Here is a 12,823-nt window from a genome sequence, read left to right on the forward strand (position 1 = left end):
TATATATATATACACATACACACTATATTGCCAAAAGTATTGGGACAACCCTCCAAATCATTGGATTCAAGTGTTCACTGAAATCTCCTTTGTACTAAATATTCCATGGTCAGCTTTTAGTGGTATAATAACAAAGTGGAAGCAACTGGGAACAACAGCAACTCAGCCACGAAGTGGTAGGCCACGTAAAATGACAGAGCGGGGTCAGCGTATGCTAAAGCGCACAGTAGTCGCCAACTGTCTGCAGAGTCAATAGCTACAGACCTCCACATTTCGTGTGGCCTTCAGATTGGCAAAACAACAGTGCGTAGAGAGCTTCATGGAATGGGTTTCTATTACCCATATACGTCTATGGGTATCTCATAACACATACATATCAGGAGATCTTTTGCCGTTCATGTAACTACAAGAGGACTGTACATGCTACCTGCTGTATCCATTAAGTGCAGTTTGACTACTTATAACCTATTTGGGTGAGAACTGTGTTTTATGTCTAGCTTATTTTTCTTTGATGTATGCAAACCTAAGAGGAAAGGACTGCCATCATATAGCATTGGTGACCTTTTCCTGCACCCCCCCCCTCCCTTCATGAATGAAAGGCAGGAATGTGAGGTGCCACCTCCCCAGGATCTACAGGTCTGACTGATTCTCTACTATTAATGATGAACCACTGATGCTTAATAAAAAAAATAAAACCGTCTTCCTAACCTAAGCATCAAGGGTGTAGGCACAAAAATCATCAGACATCAATGGGAATAGGAAGTAAAAAAAATACCTAGACACCAGAACATATGTGGATATCAATCACAACCCAAAGAGACTGGCAGGTAAACCATGTCTCATTATCAGGAAATAAAATACATATCCGAGGGCCGTTTTACCTGTCAAAAGGATTTGAATTTCTGTCCACTCATTCTAGAGACAAAGTCCTGCCAGTCAGCAAGGATAGCCAGCCAGGAGACCTGACTTTTCTCTACTGCAGATAAGAGAAGGCCCATTACCACTGATCAAGTCCACTGCGATGCATGAACATGAGTTAGGTTGCATGTTAGTGTGTGTAAAGGCAGCCCATACATTTTAAATGAATGGCTTCTCAGAGCAACAATGCACATAATGTGCACTACCATGTGCATACATGCATTACTCAAGCGCAGTAGTGTGAATGGGCTGTAATACAACAAGGTCTTGCCCATTCTGGTGCGGTGACTAGACAGTGAAAGGAAAATCGGCAGACTGATGAGCTCATTTCCCTGCTCTCTAGTCCTATCAACATGTTCCTTGTGGGCGGTTGTGTCGGATGCTGGTGGCTCTGGGGGTGTGGACTGATGTGACCCTGTCCAGTGACCTTTGCTGGGCTGTTACTGAGGAGTGGGCTAGGCTCCTTTTCTGAATCTGTGACTTCTACCTCCTGCTGTCTGCCTCTGAGGCAATGGGCTTCGCCCCTGTGTCCCCTGATTGTGGGTTCTGCCCGGACCGGTCCGCTCTGACGCACACTTGTTAACCTCCTGAACCGATATTCTCCATCTCCTGAGGAAGCGCTATTCAGCGCAAAACGCTGAGGGCAACTATTGACTCCTCCACTTTAAACCAATTAATTGACTTGGTCATATTTTGATTTATGTTATAATCATGTTATCACTTTTTTTTGTTAGATTGGAAATGAAGTGAGTCGGGAAATCATGTGACCCCTCCATTCCAAATCAGTCCAATTAATCATGTTTATATTACTGTGAATCATGTCATTATGCTCATTGCTACAAATCAATCATGTATGTTGATCTAGCTATTGAAGTGGAGTGAGCCTCTTGGGAGTTATCTGTCTGGTGATTATCATCAATTTTACATTTTGTATCCAATCTTAAATAAAAAGAGATTTTTATCCGTAATTGCCTTTTGGTACCATGAAAGCCCCACCTTTCTTCTTTTATAATATTATCATTAGTTCAGGGGTGTGGTAGCTAGATACTCTGGCCTTGGCCATCAATCAATTGTATGATACTTGTTAGCATCTAAACACTGTAGCACACCGAACTGGCTCCTTCTCAATCTTCTTCCTTGAATATCACCTTTTGCGGGCTGGATTGATTTTCTCTTATATTGGCTGTGTAAATTGGTGGATGAATGGTGAACCGGGTACCAGGGTCATACCCAGAAATGTATTTTGATTAGGAATGCACCTATACCGGTATCGGTGCCGAGTATTAGGGCGAGTACTCATGGAGTCGGCTTCCCGGCCATGTAATGACGTGTTGCCCGGCTTCCTAATTGGCTAGCTTCTCGACCAATCAGGAAGCCAGGCAACGCATCATTACACAACGCCCTGCTTCCTGATTGGCCAGAAAGCCGGCTCCATGCTTCCTCGTCATCTGGTGACGAGGAAGCATGGAGACGGCTTTTCTGCTAATCGGGAAGCCAGGTGGCGAGTCATTACACGCCGCCTGGCTTCCTTAATGGGACTTCTGGTATCAGTATTCGGTATCGGCGAGTACAAAAAAAATTTACAAATATCAGAACTCGTACTCGATACCGAAATACTGGTATCTGTGCATCCATAATTTTAATATATATAAATAATTGCAACCAAGCACAATTTATCTACTCAAATGGATGCTTGCATCCTTATAATTTCACTAACTGGGCCTGACAGTTTTTTATAGCTGAAGGTTGAAAAGAAAGGCAATTTCCACATCATTACATCTGATACTACAGGTTGATAAATCATATGTCACATTTTAAAGAAAGGGCCACTAATGAGTAAGCTGACACCTAATTCTGAGAAGTAACATGCCAATGCCAGCAATTCACCCAATAAAGCAGTGTCTAAGAAGTGTTTCTCACCTTGTCTCATGGCAGGAAAAATTCCAGACTTATACTCAACCTTTCCCATGTCCTTCAAAACTAGTGCTACCCAAGAAAAGGAATCACAAGGTGCTTCCTATTGCCTCTCTTGCCAAAAATAGCTTCCTCTGTTTCCTGCCTGAGATTAATTCACTTTGCTTGGGAAGCCTTGCGTTCTCGGCTTGGGGCATAAGCCTCACCCACACATGACACCAAGTCCTGAGCACATGTAGGCTCCCTTATTTAATGAAAATGTCATATTAGATAATAAGGAAATGGCCAAAAGGTCGGTATGTATGTAAGCCTTAGTGTCATAGGTGGACAAAGCTTATATTCCAAGCCAAGAAATTACGGAATTAATAGCAAAGTAAAGGTAATCTTAGAAGGTCATCAGATGAAGCTTTTATGGGTAAGACATGCAATGACGGAAAACTTGAGATTCCAGTTCTTGGGAAGGGAATGGACATAACCCCTCTCTGGTTTTTATTTTCCAGAAACACAGGATGAAGTGAAAAGACCTCTCTCCTCTAAGGCCCCTTTTACAGGGGCGCTGTCAGCTCTCATCAACAGGGGACCCATGTTGCAGCCTGACTCTTCTATGTTCTAGTTGATTAAAAAAAAAAGTAAAAAAAGGCATATTTATCAATGTATATACAGCCTGACTGCACTGCAGTGATTAAAGTGACAGTAAACTAAAACAAATGCATTCAAGTAACCTAACTATTAACAGAACTATCCCTTATTTGTGTATCACTCGGCTGTAGATCCTCAAATCATCCTTGAATTGGTGCTGACACTGTCCTTCCTTCTGGAGGGTGGCTACCCCCTTTTGATCCCCATAGTCCCTGTGTGTGTTGTAATGCAGCCACCGCTCCAAGCTCGCTCCTGTGATGGACTAAAATCTCAGTACAAATAACTAAACATGAGATTGTAGTCCATTATGGGGGCGAGATTGGAGCAGTGGCTGCTTTACACACAGAGACCATGGGGATCAAAAGTAGCCACCCTCCAGAAGGAAGGACAGTGTCAGCACACAGATACACAAATAAGATACATTTTTGTTTATAGTTAAGGTCCTTAAATGCATTTATAAGATTTAACTCCAGTATTTAGTGTCGCTTTCAAAAAGAGGATTCAACTGCGCTTTTATATTTCTAGCACAGTGGCTTTATTTTTTAGGAGTGATCAGTGGGCGACATAATAATTAAAAGAGAACTATGGGGTAAGTGTTTTTCCCCATAGTTCTCTTAAAGGTCACGGGTGGACATATACTAACCTCCTCCCGTGACCCAAAGCTCAGTATATAACGAGCTACAGCTCGCTATATACTGAGACCCCACAGCCGGGAAGGATCCCAACAGCTGTACCCGCACCCTCCCCATCCATTCCGCCAGTCAGCGCTGGAGGATCGGAGCGGGGAGGGGGATTTGACTGACAGTGACTGTCAGTCAAATCCCGTGACTGACAGTCACGGCTCTCTGCAGGGAGATGATCGGTAAGTGAGCGAGTGACGGTATGTGTTCGATCACTTCCCAATCTATTGAGCCGAAGTGTGACAGTTTCCTTGTCGCACGCCGGCACGAACTATGAGGATGAATGATTTTCACTCACCTCATAGTTCTCCTTTAAGTTACAAGTGCAGAAAATTCACGTGTCTTATAATTTGTATCTACCCGTGCCCAAAATAACCATGCCAGTTTCCAGAAGCTATCAGAATCCATATTTCAGCACTTCAGCAACTTGCTATGAATCTGAGAAGCAGTTTTCTGATGATACTTCTGCTTTAAAGTGAAGCAACACCTTGCAATACGGAGGTGAAAAACATCTGATAGGTTATAAGATTTCCTATTATTTATTTGAGTGATATCACCAGTGAGGTTCAGGAAATATTTACCCCCTTTCCAGTTTCCACCCAACTGATCAAAAGGCTCCTTAAACAAATCTATGTAAACCAGCTATGTAAAACACACTTCTATATGCTGAATAAAGTATCTGCGGTATACTATAGACAGTCTTCGGCGTAGACTCGAAGAGGATTTTCAAAGAGGTTCACAGGAACAAAATGGCACATTCTATCTCCTGCTGTGAATAATGGATACAGTCATTTCTTACTGGAACAAAATAACAACTCAAACATTACGTTTCAGCTTTATTTATGATAAAAAGCTGTAGTCTTGTATAATGCATTAGCCGTTTGTGGTTTTTACATTAAATAACCTCACTCCTTTAACAAAACCATGCTTACTTCCTTTAGATGTAATCCCTCGGGAAATAACATTATGCAAACATGAAAACCCAGTGCTGCAAAAAAAATGTAAATACCCTGGAGGGGGAAGCGTTTCATTGGCTTGCCGTCAGCCAGGCACAAGGTTAGATCATGAATAATTGATCGTTTCCAGGTAATCGGAGACAGTGACTGTATTGCCACACTTACATACTCTATACTGTGATTTTGCTTTACAGTACTTACTATACACATGCAAGAACATGTGTACAAGACCGGTTTTCACACTATCACACTAGGTGGTGTCATCTGCTTATGACGCTACTCTGTTTCACTGTTTTGGTAATTTTATTCAAAACAATTTTTGGAACCTTTACACGTTTAATCAGGTTTCACGGTATATCAGGTTTTAAATACTTAAATATTTTTACAAATAAACATTTATTACAGAATTGAAAGAAAGCCCAGCACCACCTTTCTGGTGGTTGGCTTTCCGGTGTTAATCTGAGCAGCTGTATACATAGTAGTGTTGCACAGATACCAAGTACAGTACTCGGTACGAGTACATGTACCGATACTTTTGAGCTCCAAGACTAGACTAGAGAAAAATTCAAAAATTAGGAGGCAGCTGTCATTTGTAAGGAGCACACGGAGCTCCTGGGATTTGTAAATCTCTGTTTTAATGTACGATTTTGTTTTTATAAACATATATAAAGGGATGCACAGATACCAGTTTTGCGAGTACTGGTACTTGCCGAGTACTTACAAGTACGAGTACTGATAAATTTTTGTTTATTGTCATGTGACAGTTTTTCTAAAACAATACAGACTAATGATTTCAGGACAGTGGTGGAGTGCCAGAGCCAGGTCCCAGCTGCAACCGTTGCAACCCTGGTAGTTCTCATGAAAATGCATCTGCACTGGTACTCGAAAAGTATCCCTAATACATAGTTAAAATATATTAAAACTGTTGAAGAATGTTTGATTTTGTTCAGCTTGTCCTGTGATCCTTGCAACCCAGATAGACAGTACAGCCACGTTCTTGACCTCCACTGCAGCAATTGCACAGTTTGAACAATCACACACTCCCAGCTTACTGACTGGATAAGGAAGCAAAAGTCCAGTGATAAGTTATCATTCTCCCAATTACTGTGTTTCCTGCCATCACACATGCTCTGATTGCTGGCCCTTCCTCTACCAGTCTGGTAAGTGACCACTTTAAGAATAACTCCACTTTTTAGACCATGTTTCATGTTACACCCATATTTAGGGATAGGGACCCATGTTTCTTAAAGGAGTACGAGTGCAGTGACGTCACTGCACTTGAAGTCCATTGATACTTCCTCTCATCTCATAACTGAAAGTCCATACCTCGGTACAGTCAGGGGTTGGGAGGAAAAGACTGCCGGAGCCAGAGCATTGCACCTGTGATCCACTGTTTGTGGGTGCAATGCTTTGCAGGCTCAAATACAAACACATAATACATTTACATGATTTTTTACATTATTTTGTTTGCATTTAATATTTTTTTAAATGCTGGACTATGTGTTTAAGGTTGGTATTTACATTTAAGGAGAATATATTTTTGGGCTTTCTTTCCAGCTTAGCTATCTCTAATGCTTGGTACATTATGTCTGCTTGGTACTATAGCCTGTACAGTAGCCAAAGGCAGCCTAGCAGCTCAGCTTAGCCGAATGCATATGCTTCGGCTTGGCTTAGCAGTAGTGACAGCCAAAGCGGGGAGAAAGGTCGACCGTTCTCCAAGCAAATGACAGCTGGGCGGAGCTCCGCCCAGCTGTTCTCCTTCAATGACAGCCCAGCATCCTCGAGGACACTGGGCTGTCAACAATTGACAACTGGGCGGAGCCAGCCATGATTATAGTGACAAGAATGAATGGCGCTGTGCATTCCAAGTCCCAAAACGAAGGGTCATCAGCACTCCATATGAAGATAAAAGAAACAGTGTAAGAATCTGAGTCTGCTGGGACTACTGACTGACTACTGCTGCTGCCTACAGCCAACTATTTGGGGCTACGCATAGTGCTTTCCTCAGGGTAACACAGTAATCAAGTTACTGTGTCACCCTGAGGAAGGGACCCTGTGTTGTCCTGAAATGTTGGCTGTATGACTTATGTGACGCTATTATAATAGATCATTCTTTATCTTCAGTGCTGGTGACCCTTCTTTTTGTGACTGTGTACCACCATAACCTCAGAGACCCCGTTGACAGGTGAGGGGAAGGGCAGGAGAGCTAGGCCAACACAGACAGTAATCAGACACTTCCAGAAGAGTACAGAGCTATCACGTGCAAGGTGGAAAAGGTGGTGGGGGGCTGTGCTAGGGAATTCACTAGTCACATTTTCTAGCAAGTTCAAAGGCACATTGCAAGTGAATAAATAATTTATGGAAAACCAAACTTCAAGCAAGCATGTAAAATACTTTTTTTTTGCTTTCACCTTACTTTTAAGTTGGTGACAGGGTCTTTCTAAAGGTTTCTAACTGCAAATAATTACAGTCTCCAGCCACTAAAGCAATAGTAGAAGTCCAAATAACTACATTGATAACCAAACTTTGAGACGTGGACCTGTAACCCCCTTCTGTTCCTTTCCCTGTATTTTCCCTGGTAAGCTATTTCTACTATGGAACTAAAGGAAATTCATTTCTGCACTGTACAGTCAAAATTATTCTGATTCCTGTTACTTACAGCTTTAAGAAGCAACAAGTTGTCCCTTAAGGATCCAACCATTCCGATAAATGACACCACAAACATCAGGATGCCCAGAAGGAGGAGGATGATAGCCGGTGCCAGGAAGATCCCTTCCAAAGTCTGATGTTTCCTTCTCTCGCTCTCTGCATAGATGCCAATGCACAAGATCAGGAGGCCTATCAGCTGGAAGAAAACAGTAACAGTCAGTTATTTACAGTCACAGCATCTGGTAAAGAAATTCTTCCTCGTTAACCTGATGTTCGTTTTTCTCACACAGAGCAGCTTCCAATACAAGTTACAGGCCAATAAAAGATTTACGCGGGATCCTACCGGTGGTAAGATTCTTCGTTATAAGTGGTCCATACTACATCTGAACTCATTTGGACATACAGGTGCTTATTTCCATATGAGCTGAGATGGGTACATTCCATGCCTGCGCCCCCACCGCTCATTTTACATTGTTGATATTTACATCTCCCCCTGCATTAGTTCTTCACTAGACAGTGGCAGCAGCAGACACAGAATTGCCTCACCCTTTAGTCATTCTGGCCGAGGGCATTTTGTGCCGCCACCGCATGCATGACTTATCAACAATGCATGACATCAACAATGTCTAATCAGTGGGGGCAGCCCAGAATTACTGAAGGCCGAGATCACCCTGTGCCTGCACTGCCACTGCTGCCTGCACATTGTTAACTTTTACATTTCATGTAAACATTTGCACAAATGCTCATGCTCAGCATGTTCGGCCGACCCGAAGTGCAGAAGGAGTTCGACTCAGCCGATCCACTACTCGGTCAATTCTCATCGATTATTCTGTTCCGCTGTTCTGCTCGGTCTCTGTGTGGGACCGAGCAGAACAGAAAAACTGTTAAAAAAGTAGAACAATAAAAATAGAAAACTATTGTGCGGAGCTAGCAATGACAGCTAGCTCCGCCCAACAGTTTTTTATTGGCCGGAGGTTCTGCTGCCGTCAAAAAAAGAAAAAAAAAATGTTGGCCATAGGAATGCATTGCTAGATTCCCATTGGCTATTTCAATTTGCAATAGCCAACTAGCATTGTACCCGCCCTCTGCTGCTGTCAATCCTGATGGTGGACCTGATGGAGAACTGCAGCAGAGGGTGGGTGCAATGCTAGTTTGCTATTGCAAATTGAAATAGCCAATAGGAATCTAGCAATGCATTCCTATGGCAAAAAAATGTTTTTGTTTTTTTTCGATTCTGACGCGGCTCCGTGTCAGAATAAGAAAAAAAAAGAAAAAGCAGTGTTTCTCTCCTTGACGGCCGGGAGACTCCCGGAGCACCCGGGAGAGTTAGGTTGTCCGGAGATCAGTGTCCCTGGTTAGTTGGTAACCAGGGACGCTGATCTCTCTGCAAGTGGCCGGAGCCAGCCGTAAGTTCACGGCTGGCTCCGAGCTGTGTTTACAGGCTTAGCAAATAATTTAAGCTAGTTTTAGTTTTCTATTTTTGATATCTAGTAACCTTTTAAAAACTTTATAGTGTTACTGCTGTTGGCATTTTAACAGCAAGGGTGATATAGTAATTTATTAATGTCACTATGATTAACATCCACAAGAAAATAAAAACATTGCAATAACAGCAATGATCAGTAGGTGGCAATACAGAATGTTGTCTTTGGCATTTGGCAGAATGGAACTCTGAATTGTATTGTATTGATTCTGTGCTAGTTTAGTATTTGAAATTGGCATTTCTGTAAGGAGAGCTACATTTACCTGGTTGCTGCTTCTTCCATTCACAAGTGCTGCAGTTTATGCCACAGATCTCTAGATCTTCTGTCTCTTGTTCCTAGATCTCCATATCTCCTGTCTCTTATTTCACGGGATCTCCAGGTCTCTTATTCCTCATACCTCCAGATCTCCTGTCTCTTATTCCCCATACCTCCAGATCTCCTGTCTCTTATTCCCCATACCTCCAGATCTCCTGTCTCTTATTCCACAGAACTCTAAATCTCTAGGTCTCCTGTTCCACAGATCTCTAGATCTCCTGGTCCCTTGTTCTACAGATCTCTAGATCTCCTGTCTCTTATTCCACAGATCTCTAGATCTCCTGTCTCTTATTCTACATATCTCTAGATCCCATGGTCTCTTATTCCACAGATTTCTAGATCTCCTGTTTTTTAAAATTCTACAGATAGATCTCCCATCTCTTATTCCACTGATCTATAGGTATCTTATTCCATAGATCTCTAGATATCCTGGTCTCTTATTCCACAGATCTTTTGATCTCCTGGTCTCTTATTCCACAGATCCATATATCTCCTGGTCTCTTATTCCACAGATCCCTATATCTCCCGGTCTCTTATTGCACAAATCTCCTCCTCAACCAATTCTGCAGAATATTTTAAAATTTTGCCTGGATTGACTATTCAAATATTTTTGATTGTGAATGAAAAAATGTAGTATATAAACTGCATGGAGAAAAGCATTTTCTTTTGCCTTGTGTATTGACATGTTACAGATTCATATGTAACTTTATTAACATGTGCACTCGATGTGCAAACAGTAGGAGGCCTGTATTGTAGCAGCATTTCATTAAAAACAATAGTGAGTAAGTGATTAGAATATCTGCTTTGAAGCACTGGCGTCCCCAGTTTAATTAACCAGTTGACACCAGCGGTGTTAAACATCCTTCCCATCCAGGCCATTTTTCAGTATTCAGCGCTGCGGTACTTTAACTGACATTTATAGACTCCGTCATGTGAGGATCAGGCTGCCATGCTGATGCTTTGGCTGCAATGTTTTCTAAGTCACTGGCTTGGTTCAAACATAGAGATAAGGAATTATGACAATTCTGAGTCAGATACAGCCAGGCAACTATTGTTTTCTTTAGGCCTGCAATATCTTCCCCTCGTGACAGTGTCACCTTTAAGCAGAACTGGTTGAATCAAATCTTAACCCTTGCAGTGGGGATACCCCCCCTGCAGAAGCCTCACTGCAAGGGTTAAAACATTTTTTCCAGAGTTCTGCTTTAAAGGGAACCTATTATGGTTTCAGAATAATTTTATTTTAATTTTTAAGCTTATACATTTTTAAACTGTTTGAATAAAATTCAATTTTTTTCAAAAAATCAAACCTTTTTTTCTACTAATATGCATTTCAGACAAAGTACAATCATGACACTGGCATCCCAGAGCTAAAGATGAGTGGATCAATTTCTGTAAAACTGATTTGATCAATTTTACAAATTACCATTTTTGGAAATTCAGTTTCAGCCATTGAAGTGAAATCTTGTAATAATGTCTATTTTTTCCCTTTATTATGTACAGTACATATTTTACTATGCGTGTGAGTGTTGGTGGTATACTTAAAAGGAGAACTATGGGGTCAGTGTTTTTCGCCATAGTTCTCCTTAGGGTAACAGGAGGACACAAACTAGCGTCCTCCCGTTACCCTAAGCTCAGTATACCGCTCGCGGTATACTGAGACGCCGCAGCCGGAAAAAACCTGGTATGTGTTCGCTCACCTCCCGATCTACTGAGCCGACCTGTGACAGTCTCATTGTCACAGGTCGGCTAGAACTATGAGGTGAGTGGAAATCACTCATCTCATAGTTCTCCTTTAAAGTTGTGTAGTTTATTATAGTAAGTGTTCTTTGTATTTGTGCTTTTTTTTGTACTTGATCAATATTTGTGTACTGCCGCTTTACAATTTTTCTTCTTCTTTAGGTTTGCGGTCTCCTTTTTCAGGTAGAATAATAGGGCTCTCTTGGCATAAAAAGGATCATTAAAGAAGCATCAATAACCCTTGGAAGTTCCTTATAGTGGTTGGAAAGTCATGTTGAATTTACGGTCTCCTCTCTCTGCAGTGCACCACTCCTATTGAGGAACTAGTAGGAGGCTGCTGACCCCACAGTGCTGCTGTCACCGGCCCCCTAGTTGATGCTCTATAGCTGGGGTAGCTAAACTTTGTACCTCCAGCTGTGCCAAAACTATGAATCCCATCAACTATCACATCTGTTCTTGTGACTCCATTGATCCATGTATGACCTTGGACTATGATCTCGACTTTGTTTTTGGACTACTGACTTGACACTTCACCTGCATATCTGATTATCCTGTGTATGATCCCGGCTTGTGATCTTGACTCTGCTTCTATCGATTTGGCATCCCATCTGTGCATCTGATTCTTCTGTGTATGACCTTGGCCTGTGACTACCACCTCGATTATCTTCTCAGCTCCTGCAATTTTGTACACCTCATGATCAGCCTTCTATGAGGTCTAGTTTCCTGCCAGTCCGGTTTCTTCTCTGGTTCCTGTGGCTGCATTATATTGGTCATTGCACTCAAACTCCAGCACAAAACACTACCAGATCATCTCATCAGCACTCATGCCTACCTAACTCCTCCCTCCGCTTGTTACCATCTACAGAGGAGTCTGACTAGTGGTGCAAGTGTAGTCCCCTGTTCAGTTCGGTCTCCATCCATGTACGTGACACTTCCCTTTGTAAAGGATTGATTTGCAGAGGCTTCTAAAACCCAAGCACAAAGATGTTCCTGTGCCTGCGTATCATCACATAGACCTTCTGCTTCGAAGCTTGACAAGCCGCTACCTGCCTCTCCTACTTACATGCCTCTGTGGTTTGCACTGCTCTGTGGTTAGCCCTGTCCTTGTAATTAAATGTGTGATACTTCCTTCTCCATGTAACTTCCCCTTTACTCAACGTCACTCAGAATACTCAGACAAGACACATAAGAAGTATTGCACTGGATTCTATTATTATCCTGCATTATAGTAAAGACATTTCCTGTAATATTGACAAGACACCTAACTTAAAAATAATCTCTGCCATTCAGGCTCTAGTAGGCATCAAGATGATCTTATAAGCCAGTTTTACCATCCATTCGGTTCCCAGGCTCAAGAATATGATAGCTGGGATTGGCAGCCGATTTAATAAATCGCACAAAATGCTGTGCTTTAAATATACAGTATCTCTATTACGCAACCTTTCTAACTAGCGTTTTCCTGCTCGCTCTCTACATTTGAGGGATTGTGAGCAGGCAAAGATGAGACGTGGTATGTGTCATGTATCAAACT

At 42.1% G+C, this 12,823-nt stretch overlaps 1 protein-coding gene across 1 annotated transcript in view; it reads right to left on the reverse strand.

The window, feature by feature from the left end:
* Positions 1-12,823, reverse strand: part of LOC108788964 (tetraspanin-15-like) — an 89,810-nt gene that overhangs the window by 29,693 nt on the left and 47,294 nt on the right. Inside the window, exon 2 of the mRNA XM_018558873.1 lies at positions 7,767-7,952. Within this exon, the coding sequence (XP_018414375.1) occupies positions 7,767-7,952 (186 nt within the window). The remainder of the gene's footprint in view (positions 1-7,766; positions 7,953-12,823) is intronic.

Source organism: Nanorana parkeri, unplaced genomic scaffold (assembly GCF_000935625.1).
Source record: "Nanorana parkeri isolate BGI_ZX_2015 unplaced genomic scaffold, ASM93562v1 scaffold365, whole genome shotgun sequence".
NCBI classification, from domain to species: domain Eukaryota; kingdom Metazoa; phylum Chordata; class Amphibia; order Anura; family Dicroglossidae; genus Nanorana; species Nanorana parkeri.